Source organism: Aptenodytes forsteri, unplaced genomic scaffold (assembly GCF_000699145.1).
Source record: "Aptenodytes forsteri isolate BGI_AS27 unplaced genomic scaffold, ASM69914v1 Scaffold153, whole genome shotgun sequence".
NCBI classification, from domain to species: domain Eukaryota; kingdom Metazoa; phylum Chordata; class Aves; order Sphenisciformes; family Spheniscidae; genus Aptenodytes; species Aptenodytes forsteri.
In genome coordinates, this window is record NW_008796178.1 from 1267735 (window position 1) to 1294423 (window position 26689).

The 26689-nt window shown below is 40.1% G+C and overlaps 3 protein-coding genes across 3 annotated transcripts in view; 2 read left to right on the top strand and 1 right to left on the bottom strand.

Annotated features, from left to right (window-relative positions):
* SUZ12 (SUZ12 polycomb repressive complex 2 subunit) overlaps positions 1-8873 on the top strand; it is a 29069-nt gene extending 20196 nt beyond the window's left edge. Inside the window, exons 10-15 of the mRNA XM_009287673.1 lie at positions 3180-3271; positions 3720-3863; positions 4631-4788; positions 5265-5463; positions 6002-6081; positions 6422-8873. Of these exons, the coding sequence (XP_009285948.1) occupies positions 3180-3271; positions 3720-3863; positions 4631-4788; positions 5265-5463; positions 6002-6081; positions 6422-6767 (1019 nt within the window). The 3' untranslated portion in view covers positions 6768-8873. The remainder of the gene's footprint in view (positions 1-3179; positions 3272-3719; positions 3864-4630; positions 4789-5264; positions 5464-6001; positions 6082-6421) is intronic.
* Positions 8874-13948: 5075 nt separating this feature from the next.
* CRLF3 (cytokine receptor like factor 3) lies at positions 13949-24127 on the bottom strand. Its single transcript, XM_019474241.1, has 7 exons — positions 23924-24127; positions 21986-22073; positions 21354-21531; positions 19643-19865; positions 18801-18933; positions 14550-14662; positions 13949-14207 (listed from the first exon to the last, which is right to left on the bottom strand). The coding sequence occupies exons 1-7, from the start codon at positions 24036-24038 to the stop codon at positions 13954-13956; spliced, it is 1104 nt and encodes a 367-aa protein (XP_019329786.1). The 5' UTR covers positions 24039-24127; the 3' UTR covers positions 13949-13953.
* Positions 24128-24892: 765 nt separating this feature from the next.
* Positions 24893-26689, top strand: part of ATAD5 (ATPase family, AAA domain containing 5) — a 21263-nt gene continuing 19466 nt past the window's right edge. The window contains exons 1-2 of the mRNA XM_019474225.1: positions 24893-24966; positions 26430-26583. Coding sequence (XP_019329770.1) covers positions 24893-24966; positions 26430-26583 — 228 coding nt within the window. The remainder of the gene's footprint in view (positions 24967-26429; positions 26584-26689) is intronic.

Consider the following 26689-nt stretch of genomic DNA (forward strand, 5'->3'; position numbering starts at 1 on the left):
TGTCAAAAACATTAATGCAGTCTGCTAATACTAACTGCAAATCTAAAATTATAGTTTTTGTTACCTTAATATATCCCATTATATATTTGAACACATTAGGTCAAGAGCTATTGAAATGTCTAGAAACTGCTGGTTCTGCTGTTGCTAAAAAGCTTGTGTTGTGAAGCTGCTGAATATAAAATTATACTTGTCCTAAATTTACATAGGTGATTTTTAAGCACTATTTTAGAGAAACTTTGTAAAATGTCCTTTGATATTTCTGTAGGTATACAGGTTAAAAAAAACAGGTATGTGTTCCAGATCAGTTTCTTTGTGGAAAGTCTTCTGGGAATATTTCCCTTAACAAAAGGTTGACTAATCAGTATCAGTGCTGGGACTTACTTTGAAAATCTCAATGGACTTACAAGGTTTGACCCTTAATAATTTTCAAAGAATGTGTGGCAGCACACTTTTTTTTTAATTCATGCACGGTGTAAAAACATTAACAGACACATACTTGAATTCATGCATGGTGTAAAAACATTAACAGACACATACTTGCTGTGAGATGTTTTACTATCTATCTCTTGTCTCGCTCACAGTTGTTTGTAACTTTGGCTTGGAATATTGTGTTGGCAGGTAAGGCCCAAGGACAGCTGGGAAAACTTAAATTGTACAGAAGGCAACAGGCTGCTCCTGTTGTTTAAACACGAAGATACCTAGACTCTTGACTGGCACCCGATTCACTTCAGAGTAATCAGTATTTTCAAGCTTGTAACTAGATTGGGACCATGTGATTAAGGAAACTTCTAGGTCCTTATTATAGAAGTAATTATCTGGAGTGCAGTGGTTCTGTCTTGAGGCTTAATCTCTGGGGTACGTAGCCAGGCACTGGTTGTAAAGAGTTGCCTTGCTTGGAGTTTTGGGATTCATCTATGGTAGTGCATTGGAGAATTTGTGCAAAATGGTATTTCAGTTTGATTTTGTGTTGGATATGTGACTGTGAGGTTTTGGAGCTGTAGTAGTGATAGCAAGGGAATGATTATTATTAAAAAAAATACTGCTTTTCCAAATGTGCTTTTTTGTGCAGTTGTATTGCAGTATATGTTGTGAAACTTCATGGGTCAACAATAGCTCATTTCTGGTGAGACTTTCTAAGAGTAGCAATTCTTTTCACTGCTTCTAGAGCTTTAGTGTGTAGTAATACAAAAGTTAGAGCAAGAAGAATTTCACCCCTACCTGTGCAGAAGCCACTGTCTAGAATGATCCCTAACATCCTCAGACGACCTACAGACATCTTTGTCTTTGGAAAGAGTACAAGAATATTTAAATAAGACTGATTCCTGTCTTCTGAATTGAATATTTTATCTGAGCTAGGGATTGCAGACACTTAGGTTTCTTAAATTGGGATGAATGGCTGACAACGCACACAAACATGAAGTAATTTCCAATAGAAGAAAGGCAACAGAAGCAGGGAAATACTTGAACTTCCACTGTAAAAGTTGTTCTGCTTTCTCTTTACTTCCTCATACCAGGCCTCCTCATATTAGAGAGTTTCTTGGAGACCTATATTGTAATTTGTTAGGCAGGTTGCTCAGACTTGCAAAAGAAATGACGGTATGTTGACTAACTCTAGAAGGTGTGTACTAGTTTACTACATAATACATACAAAGGCAATAGGGATGTGGCAAGGCTGCATTGCTCATGTACTGATAGAACCCATTTTTGCTTGCATCAGAGAAGCTAAGTATTCCAGTAAATTGGGAAAGTTACAGCAAGAGCCACCTTCCAAAATAGTACAGCAGACCAGACTTGCAAGAAATGACGGTATGTTGACTAACTCTAGAAGGTGTGTACTAGTTTACTACATAATACATACAAAGGCAATAGGGATGTGGCAAGGCTGCATTGCTCATGTACTGATAGAACCCATTTTTGCTTGCATCAGAGAAGCTAAGTATTCCAGTAAATTGGGAAAGTTACAGCAAGAGCCACCTTCCAAAATAGTACAGCAGACTCTTAATACAGGAATATGTTGTTGTGCAGTGCGCAACATTGTAGGGTATTTATGATGGTCGTGCTGTTTTCAGTCTCTGAATACCAAGAAAGGAAGAGAGTGAAAATAGTAGGTAACTTCCGTCAGTTAGAGGTTCTTAGAGTAAAAGAAAAAGATCCGGTGCATCTTTCCCAAGGGTATATGAATTTGGTGTTACTTTCCTTTGGCATGTTTCCCAAGGCGGACCAGTGGAATAAGGTCATCAAAGACTTTCCAAATGTGGCGGCTTAAGCTTTGCTGTAATTACAAAGTGCTCAAAGTAACTGAGCCATGGAATTCTAATTTCTCTGATGTGGTCCAGGCTGAAGTGTCAAGCCTCCTCTCTTTTTCATACAGAAAGAGGATGAAATTTCCCTTGTTCTCCAAAATATTAAATATGAAGTAAGTGCATCTTCTAAAAGATCTCCTTGTGTCAGTAGAGCTGGGACTTGTTTTGCATTCTTTTTCACCATTCAGAAGCAAGTAGGTGTCACTGTTTGGTTTCTCCTCAGGGTAGATTTATAAACCTGCTTAGATATGTGGGGTTTCTTGTTAATTGTATGGAATCAAATAATGTTACTGAGATTAAAATGTATGGAAGAGGCTCAGAGGCAACTGAGCAGCACCATTACACACACAAACAGTAAGTGTTTGAGGGATAAGAGTAAAGGGTTAAAGTTTCAGTTAAATATTTTGTGTGTTACTTGCATTTCATACTGTTTTGTCTGTTGTGTGACTTGGGAAACTTCTGAAATTGAATTTAAGCAATGTATTTCCAATGTAGCCATCTGAGAGCAGTATTTCTTTTTTATTTCCCAGCCACGCCTGCTTTTAGCTATACCTAAAGAATTCTCTGTTTGCTTAAATGGCGTAAGAAAAATGTTGCTTTTTACCTGACAGTTTTTAAGTACTCTGAAGGGTTCTCCCAAACTGGAGATAGATCTGGTGTTTAAAAGTGGTGGGTTTGCCTGTAGATTTGTGAAGGAAGCTGAGCATCAAGACTTCCTTGTTGCTGATATGAGCTACTTACATCAAAGTACACTAGAGTAGCCCATTTCCTTCAGGAGCAGTGTGCCCTTCTCAGAACTTCCATACTTGGGTAAGAAACAATGGGTTTTTTTCCCGTTCACCAAAGAAATTTATGTCTATATGTGGTTTTTTTCAGCTGTGAAAGAATCCTTGCTGACAGACCTTCAAACAAGAAAAGAGAGAGATGTTTTAAATGAACCTCGACAAAAGTTGCGAATATTTTACCAGGTATTGAAAATAAGCATTAGAGGCAAAAAATAGATTGTAAATATTGCATGGGATTAAAATGTTCATTTCTCTTCTGAGTTGGGTGGAAATTTCCAATTGCTTTTTTAGTGGATGCCTTAAGGGGTCTCAGATTCACGTATTAAGAGCCATTCCACATATTTCTTCTTACAGGAAGTATTTTAGAAAACTAATCTTCCTGCGGGCACATCTGATGTTCTAAAAGACAAAGGACATCTCTTGTTAGACATCTGGAGGGGGACAGGTGGTCTCCCTATGGGGAAAAAATTCTTGAAATACCGGTGTTTCAGTACACTGAGCTGATGTAATGTTCCCAAGAACTTACTGTAGAGGTTTCCTGAAATGATGTCCAACTTTGTTTTGGGGGTTGGGAGGTTAATGAATGAAACGTGTTTGGTGCTAATACTACCTGTTCCTTTGTTTGCATCAGTTCCTTTATAACAACAACACGAGACAGCAGACTGAAGCCCGAGATGACTTGCATTGCCCATGGTGCACACTGAACTGTCGGAAACTGTATAGTTTACTCAAACATCTTAAACTTTGCCACAGCAGATTTATCTTTAATTATGTTGTAAGTAGTCTTTTTGTAGTTTAGCACTATTAAACACTGTACAGTCTGTCACAGATACTACATAGGCTAGCAACAGAATCACTGCATGTTAAGTTGTAGGACTGTATATACAGGTTACATGCAGCTTCCTTTGAATGTTGTGTGAATGTTCGTGTGTTACATGGGGGAAAAAAAATGTGGGTTTGATTTTTTTTTTTTAGCTGCTTTGTTGCATTAATGTATTCTTTTTATGTGATGTAGAACACAATGTAATCTACATTTGATTGGAAGTCTCTTGAAGCTTTAGGGAGGCGGTAAACATTTAAAGACAGTATTATATTTACTTAGCTGATAAGGACCTGTTCCTACCAATCTGACCTTAAAGAGAAGTTCTATCCTATTTATTTGAGGACAATGTAGTTTCCTATACCCACTACCCTGCTCAGATTATTATTCCGAAACTTCACTCCTTAACTGGTTAGAAGTGTTCTAATTTCTAGGGTGCTTGTTAGCAATCTTTTGCTGATGTTGTCCTTAATTTTACAATTAGTTCTATTCTGAGTGGTTTTATATGAAACAGTAAAATGGTACAGTGGAAGGAAACTTTAGTATAATTTGTTTCTAGAGGTTAAAAATTACTTGGGTGTTGTAGAAGGAAACTAGAGCTATGTCAGGCTATTGATAGGGTGATACTTAAGGTATTCAGAATTGAAAATGTTACTTGTTTAAAACCTCCTGATGTATTGTCATTACTGTTTGCTAAGTATACTTGCAATTATCTGTTTCAGTATCATCCAAAAGGTGCTAGGATAGACGTATCTATCAATGAGTGCTATGATGGCTCCTATGCAGGAAATCCACAGGATATCCATCGTCAACCTGGATTCGCCTTCAGTCGCAACGGACCGGTCAAAAGAACTCCTATCACACACATACTTGTTTGCAGGTAGGGAAATGGAAAACAAGGTCTGTCTGTATTGGTGTAATACAGCATATGGACCGGATTTGTGAAGCCTAGGGATTTGTAAATCTGTAGGTGCACATAAACAGTGTTAAATTTCACTGTTGTTGAAGTACAGCAGTTTATGGCTAAGTAAAATGTCACTGAAGGATGATAACTTCATCTGTGCTTTTTCTGCATCTTTTCAGTTGAGGTATCTGTTCATAACGATGTAACTTTTTTTAACTGCCTTATCCTAAAATTTTTCTTCCCCAAAAGGTGGAGTGTGGGTTGGAATGGGGTGTTGTGTTTTTAAAGGGTTTTATTTCACTGCTGGTGATTCTCCCCACCCTCTCCCCCCCAACGTTTTTGCAAGCTAGAGCTTAAAAGAATAATTTGTATTAATCAATTACAGTTCTTAGGATTTGCATATTTGATATGATGGTTGAAAGAAGTTACTGGTTTTTTTTTCCTTCTGCTAGGCCAAAGCGTACGAAAGCAAGTATGTCAGAATTTCTTGAATCTGAAGATGGAGAAGTAGAACAGCAGCGAACATACAGCAGCGGGCACAATCGGCTATATTTCCACAGTGACACATGTTTACCTCTCCGTCCACAAGAAATGGAAGTAGACAGTGAGGATGAAAAGGACCCTGAATGGCTACGGGAGAAAACCATTACTGTAATTATTCCATTTACGCAAAATTATTTTAAATGGATTGTGTTTTTTAAAAGATGGTCTGCAGTTGTAGGGAACAAACAGGGCATATATTATGAAAAGGATGCATTTACTTTAAGAGTAAGTAGAAAATTTTGTGATGTTGAGACACTAATGATAGAAATTCATGGAATCAAAGTTTGTTTTTTCAAGTGTGTCTTTAGTTGCAAAGCTAGCTCAGTCCACATGGGTCCTAACAAGTTTTCATTGTTTGTGACTGGTTTTCTCCTTCAAAGAGGAGATGCTGGTATCACAGGAGTACACAGTGGTGTGTTTATATAGTATGGAAGTAATTTATCATCACAGGTCTCTACATGATAAGACTTTTTTCTGACCCTTTTGACTGCAGTGCCTGAATTTTCAGCACTAGTTATTTCTGTGATGTATAGGTGGCATAAGTTGAATTTTAGGCGTGCTTTCACTACTTGTCAGCAGACATGCAGTTCTAATGTGTGTGTTTGTTTCTTCTCCTGTCCTTTCTCCCAATCCTTTATCTCTCCAGCAAATTGAAGAATTTTCTGATGTTAACGAAGGAGAGAAAGAAGTGATGAAGTTATGGAATCTTCATGTTATGAAGCACGGGTATGTTACTGTGAACTTTGTTTTGATACAAATAAATTATGGTATAGATTTGGTTGACCATTTTGCATTGCAGTTCACTAAGCACTTGAAATTCAGTTAGCTCAGTTGTTTAGGAAAGGATCATTGAAGGATAATTTGGTAACAAGCTTTTGACTGTTTAAGTTTTTAAAAAATGTTCTTGTGCTTAGTAGCCCTAAGGCTTTGAAAAGAAAGAACGTTGCAGATGTTGAGATTGTGTAATAGATGGTCTGTGCAGTTACCCTACAACATGGTTTATCAATGTATCTTTTTGTTTTTGAAAATGTTCTACTTGCATAATGATGGCTTTCTAATTTGACAGGTTTATTGCTGACAATCAAATGAATCATGCCTGTATGCTGTTTGTTGAAAATTACGGACAAAAAATAATTAAGAAGAACTTGTGTCGAAACTTTATGCTACATCTGGTCAGCATGCATGACTTTAACCTCATCAGCATAATGTCAATAGACAAAGCTGTTGCCAGGCTCCGAGAGATGCAGCAGAAGTTAGAGAAAGGAGAATCAGCCTCCCCAACGGATGAGGAATCTTCTGAGGAACAAAGTGGGACAACAAATGGATATAGTGAAAATAATATGAGAGAGAGAATTTCAGAAATGGATAGCATCTCAGGTGTCACAAAACAGAGCAAGAAGCAAAAGCTCTGAAGTCAAGTCAAATTCCATTCAACGGACAAGCATTGAAGTGACATTCTAGGGTGCATGAGCTCTATAAAGAATTACACACAAAAATACAGAGATTCCAAACAGGCACTGCTGGATGCAAATAAATGATTTCAACAAGGATATTGTTTTAACAGGGTTTTTATTCAGTTAATTATGCAAGTACTACATGTATATCGGTTTTGGTGATGTAATGACAATATTCTAAGAGTTTGAGCATGAAGAGCAATATGAAAATCCTTTTGTAATTTTAGTAATTAGTGTCTTAAGAACTTTATGGAATTTACATAATTTAAGTATATGTAAAACCGTTTTTATATTGAGATTTTTTGCATCTGTATCTGGCTGTTTTTCCTACCATGAAGTTGTGAAACATTGGGGAAAGGGGATTGGGATACAGTTTCTGCTTTTCTTATTTAGAAATTCTCCAGTTAGCTTTTTGTGAAAATAACGTCTCACTATTTAAAGTTTAACCTTGATCCTTGTATTTGAAATCATTTATCAATTGATCATAAATTACAAATTAGGTTTTTTTACACGAAAATTATCAAAGTTGGCGAACTTAGCACTTCCTTTGTCTTGTGCCTGTTTGGAAAGATCTTGGCTTTTCATGTTACAGACACAGTCAAGGTACCACCTTGGCTTTTTGAGGTTACCAGCAGTTTGGTTTTCGTGGATAATTCTGATGTATTGATCACCCAGTGTACCATTTTAAACTTGAACATTAGCTCCTTTATATTTTTATTACACATTTACACAGCTACACACAAACTATTTGATGTAAACCCTTTTTACTGGGGTTATGCATCATAGTGTGCCATGCTAAAGCCGAGAGTCTATAGTCAGTATGTAGGCATTACGTCAATTAACTTCTTTTGAAGTTTATGCCTGCTGTTTTGCCTGAGTACAGACTGCAAGTCCAGGCTATAGGTTTAGCTTTGGCTTTCGAGATGCCACTCTTGAGGGAAAAATGCACTGTAAAATTGGACCAGAAAATGTGTTGCACTTCTTATGCAAGTATTCTGTGATGTATTGTATTCAATACAGATACTAAGATGCTGACTAAACTATATTTGAGCAGTTTTGCACTGCTGTTAACACATTTTATGCATACGTTTACAGATTTTTTCCAATGGAAAGTGGTTTCACTACTGGTACAGTATCAGCACCGAAGGGTTTATTCCAGCAAGCACTGTGGTTGAGTGACATCACCTCAATTTTTTATTATCCTTAAAATATTGCATTTTTCATATTCTTTATTTATAAAGGAACAATGCTGCTGTAAATACAGGTATTTTTAATTTTTTATTTCATTCCATCACCATGAGATGCAGTTCCCTATTTGTTTAAGGGGTATATAAGCTTTCTAATGGTGTCTTCAGAAATTTATAAAATGTAAATACTGATTTTGATGGTCCTTAAGATGTGTTTAACTGTGAGACTATTTAACTAATGGTGTGGATGTGATTTGTCATCCAGTATTAAGTTCTTAGTCACTGATTTTGTGTACAAAATAGGAAAGAGGGAAACTGCAGCTTTCATTACAAACTTCTTGAATTTCCCAGCTCTCTGAGTTTTAGCAAACTCTAATTATGTCTCTGGATAGTACATCAAGCATTTCTCTCTGGCTTTAATTTGCTAAAGCTGTGCACATATGTAAAAAAATAGATTATTTTAGGGGAGATGTAGTTCTAGAATTATTGCTTATGTCATTTCTTAAGCAGTTATGCTCTTAATGCTTAAAAGAAGGCTAGCATTGTTTGCACAAAAAGTTGGTGATCCCCCCCAAAATAGTAATGAAATTACTTCTGTCCAGTAAACTTTGTATGTCATGTCAATTTATAATAAAAGCTGAAAAAATCCCTTTGTTTTCTATTTATAAAGATGCCTTTTCTATATGTACCTTTGATAGATTTTGAAGATATCATGTAAGCTGGTTAAAAAGAATTTGAATGGTACAGTAGATGTAAAAACAAAACCCCAAACAAAAACAAAAAACAAAACAAGTTCAGTTGTTTAAATGAACCGTTGTTTTTACATTAAAATGTTTTATTTGAAATCAGCTTTTGTACATAAAGTTCAGTAATACAAAATCTGCCACGATGGTTGTCCAGTCATTTTGTGTGCATGCAGGAAGGCCACAAGCGGTACCTTGTATAAACTTTCTCTTCTGCATGTCTTGTAGAATTTGGATACATGTTCTTCCTTTGCCAGATCGTTACAAAGGGAGCTAAGTTTCTGTCCAGCCTTTTTCTTATATTTAAGGTGTCTCCATAAATTACCAGGTTTTTAGCTAGATTATAAAAACTTTCATTCTTTCTAGGGGGTAGAACTGAATACTTGAGATGTATCTGTAAGTTGTGTATTACTGTTTAGAAATGTAATTTATATAACTGAAAATGAAACATATCACTTGTGATGTGCCAGTTATAAAAATAAGACTTGCAGGGTTTTTACATGCAAGTGGTTAATGTTTCAAACAGATTTTACAAGACGGTTTTATTGGAGCAAAGTTTAAATCTGTATCAGTTTAAAATGGGGACTCTGGGACTGTAGAGGATGGATACTCCAGGTGCTACAGAACAAAACGAGTAAGGAGTTGCACTGCTTGGCTGAATAGTGACTTTTGAGTAGCAGACACTGAAAACCTTTTTCCATGTTAAAAATAATTCGGATACTGAAATACAGGATATGACGGCTAGATTCTGTAAACTTGACTTCAGACTGCAGTTGTCTGGTATGCTTTTGTCTCTAAAATTGGCAAGGTTCTTCTAGCCTTTAATATGTTCATGGCAGATTTTTATGATGTTTTGTATTTGGTGAACCCCAAGTTGGTACCTAATATGATTGAATATTTAATTCAGTGCATTAAATACTATATTCAAAATTGTTAGATGCATTTAAGTTGTTAAACCTTAAGTGTACGTTGCTTTGACTGTGTCTTGAATGTAGTCCTTGAATTTTTTGGGGGTGGAGTGAAGATTCACTGCCTGGAATGAAGCAGTTGCAAATAATTTTAACTGTTCTGATTACTTCACCAAGACAAAACCCCCAAACCAGCAATTTAATTTTACCTTTGAGAATGCAGGAGCCATTCTGTGAGGACAATTTTGACAATATTGTCAAAATTGAAGTATTTCTTAATTCACAGAACAGTTTGGTGCCATCGTCAACCAGTGCTTGAATGAAGGTGTTCCTGTTGGACCAGATCCTGGTTATAAATCTGATACTGCGTGGTTTCACAACTGAGAAAACAAGAGCTCTGAATGAAGTAGGTAAGTCTTCCTTCTGTGTCTCTGATATCTGCTGTTCTTAAGTTGCTTGATTTGAGACTGAAGATGCGCTCTTTAAGGAGATATACTTGGCATCTTATGAAGGTTTTTCCTATGAATGGTGTATTTATGAGAGAAAGCTACCCTGTCAGCAACCTTACTTACTGGGTTCACAAGTTCTTTTTCCTATAAAAGAGACCAAGGAAATGGAACAGGCTGCAGGTAAAGCAGAACTAAGGGAATAAAGTAAAGCTGTGTGTTAGTTCAACATGGACTTTATTTGAAGGGGATTAAGTACCTCTGCTTCTTGCTCAGTAATGGTAGCCAAAAACTACTATGTGTAAGAGTTGTGCCATTTAATGCAACTGTAAGGGAACAGTAGAACAGAGACAAATTAGCTGTGATGGAATATTGAGGAAAGTAGTTTACAGATGCTGTAACTAATTTTTTAAAAAGAAGGAAAATTATGATTTCTGGAAGAGATACCAGTTAAAATCTGAACTTCAGTAGGAAATTAAGTGCACAAGTGAGAAACCTGAAAAAAAATTGTTTGGGACTTCTGAGGGACAGAAGATGAAAATAATTTAAAAAAAAAAAGCTCTTAAAGATGGCTGCTGTGCTATAGAATACATTTTTATGTTCTTGTTAGAGGAATGCAGTGATGCTCAGTTTTATGCCCCAATAAATAAATTACTAGACCATACGCAGTTGAGGGATAAAACTTTATTTAAAAAAATTCAAATTTCACTAAGTCCTTAGTTGAGGTAAATGAATGTACTAGCTTAAGAAAACAACTCTCAGGATTGGATTTCATAAGCAGTTAACACTCTGTTGCTTGCAAGGCTCCAACAGCTAGAGGTGAAAAATTGTTAAAGGGTCAAGTTCTCTATCTAGCTGAACTCCGCTGTGGAAGAACAGAATTTCAACCTGTTTAATTCAAGCCTCTTCTGATTCTTCGCATACTTTGTTACTCAGGTCTCTTGCCCTGAGACTCTTCACCCCTCCTGGGTTTAAAAGGTGTAGCTCTAAGAGGTGGCTGAACAGTACCTAATTTGCTATTTGGACAGCTAGGCTTATGCTAAGTTAAAAAAACAAACAAACAACCACAACAAAACATCACCAAAAACCCAACCCAACGTTGGCAAGCTGCCCTTGTTCAACATACAGCTAAAGACTGAAGTCGGAAAAAACTATTTCTTCTATTGCTGTCCTCAGCTCTCAAGCGGAGCAGTAGGGGCCTCCTGTGGCCCTTCACAGTCATCTCTGGCTGCTTTGTGTGTATATTCTGAACAAACTGACAGGGCATTACCATCTCTGGAAGTACCTGAATTCAAGGCTTAAGCTTTATTTTCTAATATGCAAGTAAATATCCTGCAGAATCAATAGTCTGACTAGCCCCTCCAAAAGCAGATGAAAAGGCACCTGACCTGTCGGTACCTCAGAAGTGTAGATATTCACAATTTTAGTTTCCATATGGTAAAAGTACTAAGTTACAACTAGCACCTGACACCTGAAGTGTGTAAGTAAAATTACCAGCACTACTAAGTGGAGCAAGATTTAAGTTGGCTGTTAGCTGGAGTGCCAACCTGACCCTCTCTGAACAGGACTGATGCTGTTTGATCATCTACTGAACCTTCTTGGCTATAGGAAAAGAACCACATTTTAAAAGTATTGAATTACCCTGTGAAGAATATTTTCAAAGGAACACTGAAAGTACAGGATAAGCTAGTATTCTCTTATTCCCTAACAGTGAAATAGTTAAGCTTGAAAAACAGAATCCTGCAAGCTTTTTGTTGCTAACACTGCATTATCTTACCCGCAGGTGTCCAGTCTTCCTCACTTCACGTCTTACAGTAAATTCCAACCTAAATACCACGTGCAAGTTCTTTGCATCCATCTGAATCTACTCACAATTTTTTTTTCTTGTAAATGGTGTAAGTATCAACTGCCATTCTCTTCTGAAATTCATGTACCCCTACTGCAGATGCTTGGGGAAGAAAAATGCAGGCAGGTGACTAATGTTTTCGTACTGACAATGTGAGTATGGGGGATATTAATCCAATGTAAATTAAGCTTTTTATGCTAGCATAGAGGGCTAATGTAGCATGTTGACACTGAAGGAAAAAGGGCAGAATGATTGTCTAAGTTTTATAAAAATACTGCTATTCTAACATGCTAAAATACATTTAATTTTAATTGAACTTGAGGTAAGTTTTCTCGTAGGTGTAAGTATCAACTGCCATTCTCCTCTTCTGAAATTCATGTACCCCTACTGCAGATGCTTGGGGAAGAAAAATGCAGGCAGGTGACTAATGTTTTCGTACTGACAATGTGAGTATGGGGGATATTAATCCAATGTAAATTAAGCTTTTTATGCTAGCATAGAGGGCTAATGTAGCATGTTGACACTGAAGGAAAAAGGGCAGAATGATTGTCTAAGTTTTATAAAAATACTGCTATTCTAACATGCTAAAATACATTTAATTTTAATTGAACTTGAGGTAAGAAGGTCCCTTTTAAGGCCCTCAGTTAGCATTACTTTAAAATATTCTTTAAATCCAGTAGTATTGCAATCTTTTGACCAGGAATAGGCTCTCTTTGATAATCTTATTCTAAATCTTAGTTGCTCCTTAGGGGAAAGAATGGTAACAGTGGTAACTTTATGTAACTTCTGAATTCAAAGTCAATTAATTCATAATAATTTCTTATCCCATCCTACTACATGGAGGAGAGCTAAATTACCACCATCTGCTCCATTTTGACTGCCACAGGTTAAATCTGTGCCAGCAGGGTCTGCCTTAAGCCCATACCCAAAGCCCATCTCCATTATCTCCCAAGGTGGATCTCCAGCAGCAGTCCCAGCTTGCTTGGGTGGCCTAGTCCATCCCCAGCACTTGCGCCATAAACCTGCACTATTGCACGTGAACGCAAGGTGTTCCCAGGTAGCTCTCTGGAATTTGCAGGAATCCTGCACATCAGAACAGCACTTCCCTTGTCTCTGTGTTGGACAATAGAAAGAAGGTTGTCTCTTAAGTCTTAGAAGAGCTCTGTGAGGAATCATGGCTGCCATCTGCATGTCATGCCTAAGTACTAAATTGCTAAGACTTGCTCTGACATAGGCTACACGGTAAATGATAACGGTAATACTCTAGGTATCAGTCTAGTTTGAGGCAAGCATCTGTGTTAAGTTGATGTAAGCATCACCATGCAACTACTCTAGAAAATATATTCCAAGTGACAACACAGAAAACAGTTCAAGAAATATCTGGAAATAAGGCACTTAAGTGAGACATTAACAGACTGGCTACATATTTAAACAGACATTATGGCTCAGACATCCTTGCTCTGGAGGAATGAACAGTACCGTGCATGGAAGAAATTGCTGTTGCATGCAGAACCCACTATCCGTTCATAGTATTAAGGCAGCATTGTGTACAAGGAAGCACAGCAGGACTTCACTGCTCTAAATACTTTGCTCTTTTTGAGTGGTATAAATAAAACTTTGGTCCATTACCACCCCTCCACCCCCATAAACATTTACAGGCTTATTTCACAGAACAGCAGCAGTAAGCAAAGTTAATTCCACACAACACGCGTACCCTGAGACTAGAGTACAATGAAATACTGACAAAAATCAAGTCTGGAGGAAAAAAGGGAAAGGTCTTATCGACTGCTTAAATTAATTTGCCTACACAAACGCCTGTTTAACTTTTTCCAGAGTAACAAATCCAATGTTTCACAATTTTTTTTTGAAATGAATCCAGTAGGAAGTACAATATAGTGGAGTTCAAGTACTATAAAGACAGGTTTTTGTTAACAGATTGTTGATGTCAAACAGCTGGAAACCCAGGTTTTAACATTACACTTTACAGCAAGAACAAAAATCCCTTCACTTGCTGCTAAAACACCAAAACTTTCCAGCCTGGATATGAAAACGAACATCCAAAATACAGAGAGACACAGCATTGATCAAGTACCCAGTCAAAGACCACTTCTCTGTTGTTAGAGCTAATGGTTACTCTAAGCTTGAAGTTTCCTCCCTCATTGCTGGAAGGCCCTAACTGCACAACTTCCATGTCAAACGTCACAGTCGATCCAGAAGTAACAGCAGGCAGTTGGTTTGTCATCTCTTTTCCATTTACAAATACTGCCCCTGAAACAGTCAAGATATCAAACGTTATTTCTCACTTTCTGTACATACTAACATGCAATACTATGTCTCCCTATATTTTTGCAGGCAAACAGAAACGGAGAGCAACCCTGCCACGTTCCTTTTTGTCACATCAAACAGGCTGCAATAACTGCAAGGAGGAAAAGGAGGTCTGTGATCTCACCAAAGGTTTTAACTGCACAAGCGGTACGTACATAAAAGGTGGATGAAGTTGCTCATACGTGATCCAGGGATATAAAGAACCAGGGGCTATGGGTTTGGGGAATGAAGGGAAAAAAAAAATACGACATTCTCACATTCTTCAGTTACATGATTCAGACTCACCGTTTGTGCTGATGCACACAGCTTTATCCCGCTGCAAAGAATCGTAGCCGTTCTGCTGCTCCACACACACTCCTAGGCTGTCTCGTCTGTCTGGCTGTCCCACAGTTTCAATTCTACCAAGCAAAAAGTTAAGTAAGTCAAACCCTGAAGCTTTAAACCAAAACATACAATGAAATCCAGACAGCAATACCCTGCCACACCAGACCTCTGTACTGTGCTCGAGGGCTTTCAACAAATTCATCCAACCTTTTGGGGAGATGGCTGTTGAATGACCAGAAGTCCTACCACCTTTCCCAACAACTCCACTAACCAATGCTCTAACTATTAATCTGTACAAAAATAAATCTGCTTCCTGCAAACTTTCATTGCTATTTAATAAAATTCTCTACTGTCACAGCTCAGAGTCTTTTGAAATTATTTCCAGTTGTCTGAAACAACTAATAGGCACAAAACTACAATCCACAATTATCTATACCAGATTACTGGTCAACATCCTGTATTATGGTAAGACAGCTGTAGTTTCAGCAAGTATTTAATAAGCATGACTAAAGCGGGGTTTTTTTGAGCCCCGCTATATTCTGCTGTAAAGGGGGTGTGTGTGGAAGGCTGATGTGTTTTGGTGGTGGTGGGCTGTTGGATTTGGGGGCGCGTGTGGGTTTTTTGTTCGGTTTGGCTTTTTTAATAAATCAGCTTGGTGCAAACGGGTATTAAAAACAGTGCCTAGAAGAGCATTTACAAGTCTGGCTTCAGCTCGGTTGCATTTAGGATTTTGGTCCTGGGAAAGAATCTCCGAAGAAAAAGCAAACAAGTTGTGCAAATGACCTGGGATGCAGTTCCCTTTGGGCCCTAGCAGCTGAGCGAGGCTGCACAGTTTGTACACTGAAGGGCTCTTCTGTATTCAAGTCCTTTCTCTTGTACTGCCATCTCTCAAAGGTGCTAAATCATACTTCAGAGAGAGACCGAGTGGCTCAGGAAACTCAGATGGTCTTTTCTAGAAAAGCACAAGAGCGGTTATTTTCATTACAGCTTGCAGCACTGATACTTGGTTGTTGCCAAACAACAGAAAAACTTCAGCAGAAGCTTTTAAGAACTGGAAATTAAACTGGGCAGTAGACTGGCATGCAATGGGTTAACTCTTGCAAGACAAATAGGGAGGATAAAATTGGAACCATGTTTTACTTTTGCACTCCATGAGGTTTCTCAGTCCCCTGGGAACATCACTAAGATAGCAAAAGTCTTGTACTGTAAAGCAAAGCAAAAAACCCCCTAAAAATTTAATTACCCAAGCAGCTTTTAATTTGGAAGTGACCCACAATGTTTTCCCAAAACAACTTTAAGTGAGATTTCAAAGTCATATTGGTATTCTACTTTAGATTTTAAACTCTGCCTGAGTTACTGGTGAAGCTTTATAAACCGCTATTTATCTGTCAACTTGAGAGGTAAAGCCTTTGTGCTGAGGTAACATTAATTTATTCCATCCCTAGTTAAGGGAGCCTTTCTTGAGTTTTGCGTTGGAGATAAGTGTTTGTACAGTCACAAGAATGACCAAAAATGCGTAATTATAAACCCATTAAGAAGTAGGAATTCTATCGTGTCAATCTGTATCCATACTTACTTGCTCATTTATAGACATTTTTCTGCAGAGCACTGTCAAGGTAACCTGGACCAGCAACAGTAGGAAGAAAGAAACCATCAAACAAGTAACAGGACAGCGAATGCTCTGGGGGAGGAGCGATGGTACACCCCGAGTGGGAGCGTTTACACAGGAGTCAGTCTAGGACCAGCTGAACGTTTCAGGTTCAGTGCTCTCAGTGGCATCTACACTGAATCCAGGCATCATGCACTTCTGTATTCATCACACCCAGGCTCTCCAGCACCAGGGCTACCCTCCCTACACCACTGCCCTTACTCCAAGAGAGCGGGCTGGGCTGCACACTAACGCAAAGTAGGAAAGAGCCAAACCTTCCTTACACCATAACGAGGAAGCACAACCCGAGTGCCCAAGACAACGGCCAACCTATAATTCTGCAGTGGCTTTCCTCCTCTTGCACGCACAGGGAAGAGGACCAGGATCTGGTGTAGATCACCGTTCCTTTCCTTACTAGGTTTTGATTTTTCAGCAATTAATAACCAGCCCAAGACAAAGAGCCCAAGTACAGTACAGAGCATCACTGCACAGACGCCTAAGCTTCGCTCTACTAGGCTGATTCTTCCTATCACATTAACAAAGTTATTCTCCAGCCTCTACGATCCCTGGGACTTAAAATTTTAAAAAGCCCACAGACTACATGGTAGGAACAATGCCCAGTGGGACACTGTTCGAATCCCTTCTCACCACTTCCAATGCTGCAGAGCAAAACCTCGCCTTTGTCACTGCAGCATATAGACACTGAACCAGTTCAGCCACCACCAGTCTCCATTTGCCTCAGAGCCCAGAGAAGTAAATCTGTGGGTGATCACATGCGCTTCTTTTGTAATAGCTGCCAGTAGAGTTGTGGTGGGTTCCTGACAAAGTCAGCATCATCTTCATAGGGCGTCTGCTGGATGATTCCAAATCGCCAGCCTGGCCAGCCTGACTGTGGCTCCCCACTGCAAGCAAGTGCTTTAGAGACAGCCGCAGAGCAGGTCACTGTGGAGAAATGTTCCCTTTCCTAAGGGCTGCTCCCTGAACGCTGCAAAGGAACAGGAGGAATCTTGACTTAAAGCAATGATGTTTTCCTACAACTCGTCCGCAAGCCTCACCTCAGAGGATAACTAAAGCAGACTATCTTCAAAAAGCAGATACAAAGCATTGCGTTTATCACAGCTTCACTTTTCACTGATGAGGTATGCCTGCATCCTGAATGCAGAAGTAACATGAACCTTGCTTATTTGGTTTGCTCTGCAAGCTACTTATCCCCTTGTGAATACACTTTTGTTTCAAGAGATGGAGAAGCGCCAAGTACTACATCTCCCTGCTCAGGAAAATCTCACACACTTTCAAACAAGAAGCTGCTCTTGGACCTTGGAAGAGGAACACAACCGATTTTTGAGGTTGTCTTCAATCTTAAGATTCATTTCATTACAGTTCTTGTGGACATGTGCTTGTTAGTGCTCTGCCATCCTGAAACAATCTCCTCTTGGAGAGGAGTCCACATTACCAAAACGTAAAGCAAAAGATTTTCATGTGTTACCAATAAAAAAAGATAAAAGGCATTGGTCTGAAAGAGAACCAAGCAAAACCTCAAAGTTCTGCCTTTAATTTCACAGGCTTTTCTGAGCCAAGAGATGTTAAATCTAGCAACAGATTTCAAATGAAAGCTTTAGATCTTTTTATCCCATCTCAGACAGGGCAACTGAATACATCCCCATCCTACAGCCATCTAAAGATAATTCATTATCAGGAAGGGAGAAATGAAACACCATGGAATAAGTTACAAAAATATCATGAACAACTCCCTTAAATTGCCTTTGGGGGTTGCCTACTGTACAGCAAGTAGTTTTATTTAACCAGGGAAAGATGGACTAAAGCTTCAGAGTCTCTGAGGTCTGTAATTACAACTGACATATCCACAAGGACATTCCTCATAGCCCATTAAACAGCATCATGTCAGGGATAGGACTACAGGCAGCAAAGCTGCCAAGGTTTTTAATCGCATTCTGTGTCAAATGAAAAGTTTGAATTTCACAAGATCCCTTCTCCACTCAAGAGTTTCTAATGCCAGTTTCAAGCAGTAGTCTGATCACCACTAATTATCTCAGATGGTAAAGACATCAGTGCCAGACTGCCATCCTTACCTGTCCCAGCAGCACATATAACATTTTCATGTCCAAAGTCATCAAAGCATGTGCATAGTTTGGAAAGGAAAAAACCCACTGACCCAAGGTTAAAAAGAATCAGTGGCGAGCCTCCACCGACTTCTGACCAGCCAGTAACAACTGCTACAAAACTCGAGGAAGTTCAACACTCCACAGATTTGCTCAGCACGGGCTGTATTTTAGCATCCCTCAGGAGTTCGCTCGTCTCTGTCTTGGATAGATGCAGGTCCTACAAAACCATCAAGTGTTTTCCTAAAGAGCCAGGAAGTAGAAGTAAAGAGAAGGAAGTTCTGACTTCACACAGACGTGCTACCTGGACTGGGGCTGAGCTGATGTAAAACTCAAACATGCATCATGACTCAGGTTTACATACAATTCAAATGTAACGGACTAGAGGAGGAAGCTTGGTTCACAGAAGATGCACCAGACAACAGCTACCCAGAAAGTACTTGCCTGAATGTTAATGTCTGCCCACAGAAATAAGTAGGAGCTTTGGAGTAGAGCACACCGCATGACTGAGAATCATTTCGAAGTGCTATGTTTCTTCGACTGCTCAAGCTGTAACCCTCCAAACCAGTTGTCCACTCTTCAAAGAAAAAAAAACAAAAACAAAAACGCAGCGTGAACCTCAACTAGACCAGCTACTGTCTGTGCAAAATAAAGTCAGTCGCAACGTCCACTCAGTTTACCTCATATGAAGCTTAAGCTACGTTAAGAACAGGGGCTGGTTTTGCCGCCTTCTGACGGAGAGATTTCTTTTTCCAAGTCATTTGCAATTACAAAAAAGTATTTCCCAGCTCACAGGGTTCACCAGAATTTCACTCTTTGCTGCGATCCCTGTGAAGTCATACTGTAGGCAAAGGAAAACCTTCATGACCCACTGCCCTTAAAAACTTGCAAGCGAAGAGAAAATTTAGGTTTTTCTCTCTCCAAGGTAAGAGCTCATTATGGGACTGCAGGTCATCAAACAATGCTTAGGTACGGGTGAGGGACAAGGAAAAAAAAAATGCTTCACTTGTGGCTCATTGAGGCTTTCCAAGGCTAAGCAGTGAGCTACCTGCTGGAAAGGCTCACTAACTATCACTCACACTATGAAGCAAAGAATAAATTGTAGGACGAAAGGATAGTTCATCATACATTACACACATACATCACACGTGTGTATGGGGGTCGGATGCCAGACACCCCATCGTCGTACAAAGAGCAGCCCCGTAAGTCATTCAGCTATAGACCTTCAGGAGCGCTGCACTGATGACACGGGCTTAAGAGGAAGATGAACAGCATCGAAACAGTACCATGGGGAACTAGCGTGGTACGGCCGATCTGAGGAACACTCCACGGACTCCACTCTTGCCGTCCATCTCCTCGGGCGCAGACTCTGAACTGGTAATCAACATTAGGATCAATATGCAGCACTATGAACTCCGTCTCCAAGCCGACATACACATCTTCAAAGTGACTGGCAGTACTCTTACGATATTGCAGTCTGTAATCTTGCGGTATGAAGTCATCATCCACCTAGAGAAATATTTCTTACATTAATAAAGGACCCCCTCTTTTTTTCCGTTCTCCTCTGAAGCGGCACATACTAGGGTAGTACTGTAGTAAGTCAAAGGCGATCCCGAGTCACAAGGTATTAAAGAGCAGAAAGCATGCCTTATAGAAAAGAAAATCAGTGTCTGAGCCAACTAATACAAAAACCAGCATAATAATGATTTGCTCACAGTTTAAAAGTATCTATAGGAGAAGAAACATTTAACAGAAGGTTTTTCAATCTAGCAGAGATATAACAAGATCCTTCAGCCAAAAGCTGAAGACAAATTTGCAGAAGAAATTCAGCACCATTTTTTAACAGCAAGGGAAACTCACTGTTATCCTTCATAAACTGTTTCAGGGAATGATTTCCAATTCTTTGATATCTCTAAGTCAAAAGATTTTTTTTTTATTTTTTTCCCCCACAAAAGCTCCACTATCCCCCAAGCATGACCAAATTCAGGGAACTCCTCTATCGCACAGAAAATGAGACCACACGTGACAACAGTGCCTATGGTTTTACAGTCTGAGTCCACATCCTTCAGAAGACAAGGGTGGCTGACCAACGGCTGGCTGTTGCTAGAACAAGAAGTTTGTTCAATGCTGCCAAGGAGCGTAGAGCTGTCCAACAACTACTAAACCACATCAGAGCACAGCAGTGATTTACTCAAAAATAGTTTTTGTGTATTGAAGAGAAAGGCTACTTGACTAGCTAATGCCAATATTAAAATATTTTCTCTTTCTATCCACTGCATCTCCCTAAGAACACAAACATGTTCAGGTGTAAAAGCATAACAGAACAGGTTCAGCCTCATCCCGGGTCTGCTAAAGCATCTTCAAAGGGAACAAAAGCATCACCCCAGCACTGAAGTCCAGTCTCATGGAGAGTGTTTAGCTGCTGTTGCCACACAAATTAACTACTCGGTTCCACAGCACGGATGGCTACGTGCAAATCACCTCTGTCAGAAACACACACACCAGGATTTCTTGGTCCTGTTTGTACAACAGCATCACAGATAGATTACTCGCTACTATTTATTTGTTTAGTGGGAAGAGTATATGAAGGAGGCGTTTCCTGCTTGTCCAGTACCCGGCACTTGCTTAAGCATGGGAAGGAGGGGTAGCAGTGTTTTCAGCTGCCCCTCCTGACTTTTCCACACACAGGGAAGGAGACTGTGAGGCAGAGGTGCATTAGTGTGCTGGCCCTTTCTACCTGCAGACGGGAGCACGTAGAGTCCAACAGCAAGAGTCTAACACACAAGCGTCACTGCCAGCGCCAACCACAACACCACTAGATTACCTTGCCTTCAAATGAGGCCATTACCATAAAAATCTCTTTTAAAGTTTCTAACTACACACTGGAGTGGACTATTCCTTTGAAGGCAGTAGAGAATCCAGAATGAAAGTGGCTTTTTCAGTTTCTTTCAACAAAACTGAAGTCTGAACGATTTTCACCCAGGATATTTTACCTACCTTACACCATCGGACTAAAATACCTCCAGGCTTCTCAACGAATTCCTCTAGCTGTACAGGTGGGCAAGATGCCACAGTTCCATGTCTGAATATTTGATTTTTCAATATAGTAAGAAGGCAGTCATCCAGCTGGGCAGATAAACAAGGCACGTCAACCAAGGAGGGCACTTCTGGTAAGCTGAGAAAGGAAAGTTTGCTGTAATGAAAGGGGCCAGCTTCTACAAACTCGTATTTTGTCCATACACTTGAATCTGTGCAGATTTGCAAAGAGAGAACAGCTGCAGAAATTGGCATGTGCATTTCAAACTTAAGAGACTCAGAAAACATTGTGTTTCAGCCCTAACCAGACTGTCTGTTTCTCAGTAAATACTCTGAAATACAGGTTGTTGCACAAGGAGCGGTTTTATCATTCACAAATAAACAGCCTATATTTCTGCAGAACATATGGAGGTTGAAAACTACTCCATTCTGTGACTGCCAGCCCCAATGAAAGTCTATGAAACAAACAGGACAGCAACACCTCAAATTAATCTTTCAAGGCAATGGAGCGGAAGGCTTTTGCTTCAAAGGAGAAAAGATCCCCTGTACCATGTACCGCTGCCTCAGATCACCTCAGCGTGTCAGTATCTTACCTATCTAGCTGAATATGTAAAGCTTTTTTTGTAAAGCTGCACAGTTTCTCATTCTGTTGTCCCACATCTCCATGGACTGCACTCTCTCCTGGAATCAAATGGTAAAAATATTCCTAATGAGAAGACGTCCAAGAAAGGCATTCTTTGCTTCAAAGAATAACCAGTTCTGACACGAACAACCAATTAAACATGAAGCATTCTCAGCACTTTTGCTAGACTCTTAGCTAGAAAGTACAATTATAGTTAACAATATAAACCTATCTAGCAACTTCTGAAGCTCTCAAAGCTTCCTGCAGACACCCCCATAACAAACGTAATAATTTGCCTCAAGTCTCAGACAGTAGCAGAACTGGGGTCGGATGCCAGAAATCAGGATTATTAATCACTTTCTCCACCTGCTTTAAAGGAAGAAAAAAAGCAAAGCACCTTCACTGAGCAGAAAATAAAAAAGCAGGAGCTTAAAAGCAAAAAATAATTTCAACCATTGTTCTGCTTGCTACAGTCTAAATGGTAACTACTGTCATAATGAATGAAATAATCCATGCATTAAAGTGTGGAGATAATAGAAATCTTTTCATAAACTTTCCATATAAAGTAGCATCCCACACTTCAGCTTACAGAGATGTATGCTCCATTCTCCTATCTGATGACTTTATGGTAATTTACAACATTAAGCAAGCTCGGTCCTTTTCCAAATGGAGGATTACAAACGTTACAAATCTCTAAAGAAAAGCATACGTCATAATTGGCAACAGGAGATTTAATAACCGTGGAGGCTTAACTCCTTTCTGACTCAGATGCAACGTCTGCTCATTTTGACGACATGACTTAGCAATGCTTCTACTACTACAGAGGGAACGGTGACCCACAGGATAGGAAGCGCACAGCTAGTCAGGTTCTCCTGAGATCTGATAGAAACTTGTATAAAACACAGGCAAACTTTGCCACCGCCCTGTGATTCAGTACCTTGAGACTTAAAATAAAAACAAGGTGACTACCAGCTGTCCCTGAGGTTGTGGTGCTAGAAAAAAACCCCAACAAATTAATTCTTAAATATTGTCACCACTCCTGTGAACAGGAGGCACAGAGCTACCAAGCCAGCATGGTCTTTAAGCGCAAAGCTCACGTCCGAGTGGAAGCTGGTAGACTTCCTACCCGTGGGAGACTGCTCAATGCACTTTAGTTCAGAAAACTGAGATCACGCTGAAAGAAAGTTAAAGTTGAGACATGAGAACAATGCAAGGAAACTGCCAACATACTCATAGCTCAGACATGCTCCCAGTAGGTTCTCCAGTATGGGGAAAACAGTCAAGAGTGAAATTCCTTTCTGGCTAGGTATTTAGCATCAGTAGGGTACAAACTGGCCCTTACAATAATATTCCACGTCTATTTTTGTCTGCCTCATCCTCAGACTTTTTGGAGAAATTTTTCCCCTATACAGTGGCCATTCCATTCCTCATGTTCTCCATCACAGTGAACATAATCACACTTAACAGGAAAGATAATCTGTTTACTTCAGCTGCTATTCCATTAAGACACAAATAACTTTCTTCAACCAACAGCGACATTTTGTTATTATGGTACCCAAGATGTATTTTATTTCAAAGTAGCCTGACATAATCCTCTTTCTAGCGTGGAGGGGTACAGGACATCTCTGCAGTGAGACATTTCCAAAGGAGATACTTCCTGCCCTTATGGAGAGGCTACACTGACATATGTACACCCTAGGATTGGAGCGAAATATTAAAATACGGATTTGTAGGAGATAATATTGATCAGCTCTTCGCTACATCTACCCAACTTTAACCTCCTCTTAACATTCGGTTTGAGAGAAGTCCAAAATGAGCCAAGTATGCTGATCGTAACAGGAACATTCCAGACTTTGAGAGACACGCACTGGAAGGCAGAAGTAAGACTTAGTATCAGGCCCTGCCTTACCTTCCCGGAGCAGATCATCGGCTGTACTGACTCCATGCTCTATCAGCTTCTGGCATTCATCCAAAGGTTTGATGCTCTCTTGTTCTATAGCATCCACTTCCTGCAGCAGTGACATCAGTCGCTCATCCAACAGCTTCTTTAGAGTCCCTTTCAAATCATTAAAATGTTGCTCAAGTACATCTCTGGTCAACGTTGCACTTTCTCTGATCTAAATTCAGGTAACAGGAAAGAAGGATTCAGGATAAAGGCAAAGGCCGTGCACATCTTTTAATTTTCTGAACCACCTCGTCCGCATCTGCTGGTGAAAAGCTGCGTGTGAAGTCAGCTTTAAAAAAAGGTAACTGCCAGGTAACAAACTAGTGTAGTCATTTTTAGTACACATACAGCAGGGAAAGAGGCAAAGAAACTAGTCTGGACAAGGGGAAGAGTGTATTAACTAAGCAAAATACAAATTGGGTTACGTGTACTTCAGTCAAGGAATTCTCCTTGTCAGAAAAGTCTGAATGCTCTGTAGGTCTTCTCCCCGCCACCCCCCAAAATCGCTGTAATCCTGTTCAAAAACCATTCTGCCATCATATACAGGGAATCCTCACTGGAAAGAAAGAGAGATCAGGCTTTTAGAAGACTATCTAGAAGCACTTTTTCAGGTCCCACCACTTCAATGGATTTTTAAAACCCTTGTAAAGCTGCTTTCTTTTAAATTTTTTTTTTCTTTCAAATAGCCACCTTTGATTTATCTGTGCTCCAGGTTACCGGGCAGCATGAACAGTGGGTCTGTTTTGATTCTGGAAGAACTAGACCACAGAAGGTTCTACAAGTGCTTATTAAAATGTTTGCGAACTTGCTGAATCTGACTTTTAGGGAAGAAAATGCATTTGAACACCCCTGAGCTAAAGATGCAAAAGTCAGAAGTAAACATCTCCCTATGAACAACTTTTCTAAGTCACACACACAAGGAAATGCTGCAACATGCAGACGGCCTTACACGTAATTTCTAGATCTTTAGAAGTACAGACAACCAACACAGGAAGTTCTCTGGTTAGGTAAAATAAATTTCCTCTTCAAGTAATATTCATGAAGCTCTGCAGCTGCCACACAGCTCGGTTTCCCTTCTCTTGTTATTTCAACGCTTGAGAAAAAAAGGAAGTATTTAGCTTTGTGAAGGGGTGGGGCGGAGGAAGACAGAATAGTCACTTCTCTAAGCCCACTACCTCCATTACATGCAGATACAAATTCAACAAGTCAGCCTCAGAATTACAGATACTACTACTAACTACGCAGAAGAGGAAACGCAGGTCCCTGAACACAGAGAGCTGCATGAAGTTTGTTGAAAATCGTGTCCCATTGATCCAAAAGAAAAGGATGCGACGGAAGTGATCTAAAGCGCTTTTCCTATCACATCAGCCCACCAGTCCCCAAATAACAAAGCTTCCGCTACCTGAACCCCAGTCTAAGACATTCAGCACTTCTGGACACAGGGAATTCTTGGATGTGTGTTGCATGGCTGATTCTTTGTGGACAAAATAGTGTGTGGTCCTGAAGACAGAAAGAGAGAAAACAGAAACATGCACACAAGCAAAGAAATTCCCCCAGAGGGGAAAAGGAAAGAACAGCAAGCTAACTAAGCACTCACGGCCACTGCGGAAAGGCAAACTGGCTCCCTCTCAACGCATTTTGAGTTATCAGGCAACACTCTGAGATGACAAGGTTGGGATTAAAGACGGTCACAAACAATTCATTTTCTTAAGTAGCTTGCGGTTCTGAAGATGACTAATTTAATGTATAGTGATCGCCCACATTCACTCCATAGCAGGACACTAACCTAGCAGATTTATAGCAGATTTCTATGCTAATGGAATCTGCTTCAGAAAAATTATCAGGTCACCCCAGAAACATTTTCTGAGTTTGTTTTTGTGGTTGTTTTTTTTTTTATTTACCCGTTGCAGAGTTGAACCAAAGATAGTAAGCCATTAGTTCTCATCTGCAAAAACTAAAATGCTTAGAGGATGCCTTAGCACAGAAGCCAGTCCTTCACTGGCTCTCTGCAATCTCCCTACCCACACATTTGTGTATCTTATCGTACATCTTCAGCGCAGAGTGGGTGGGTTACTAGTCCCAGCGAAAACTCTCCTCTGGCTCCAGTGCACAGCTGCAGAAAAACCAGCTAACCTGGAATGCTGGCAACACTTATATGTGACCCACAGAGTACGTGACCCATGGAGTTTGGTGCATGGGGACAGCGGAGTTCAGGACAGCAACCAAACTAGAGCCTAACTCGCCTAGGCCGGTATCTTTTAGACGTGAGAGGAAGAAGACAGGCATGACGCTCCCTATAAAATAAGACTTAGCATCCAAACTACTTTAGAAAACGTAGTTCCTTTAGACATCTTTATTCTGGCCTAGGAAACCTCCCTACCACCGCAGAAAATCAGGCTCAGTTCAGTAACAGATTTCAACTCGCACCCCTTTCTTCCCGGTACTTTCTGCATCTGTCCCCTCCCTCCAGCTCCGGCGCCTACAGAGCCAACACGCAGGTTTCCCTGCGGCGTGCACGGCCTCAGCGGGGCCACCGCAGCCACCACCCGCTCCAGGTCCGGCGGGATTCCCTCCGCGTCCCCATCCGAGCTCTAACAGCTCGCCCCGCGCACCCCGCGGACGGGGTTTATGCAGAAAGCCACGGCTCCGGGGGAGCAGCGCAGGACCGAGCACTACTGCTGCCCCGGAGGAGGCTCGCTGCTGACTGCCACCCCCCGCCCCCCCGCCGGG

Coding starts and splice junctions, on each gene's coding strand:
- CRLF3 (XM_019474241.1), bottom strand. CDS start 24,038: ATGTCACTGCTGCAGGAAGTGGATGCTATAGAACAAGAGAGCATCAAA. Junction 21,532..21,985: donor TTACATATTCAGCTAGATAG/GTAAGATACTGA, acceptor TTCCTTTCTCAG/CTTACCAGAAGTGCCCTCCT. Junction 19,866..21,353: donor TTTTAGTCCGATGGTGTAAG/GTAGGTAAAATA, acceptor ATATTTCTCTAG/GTGGATGATGACTTCATACC.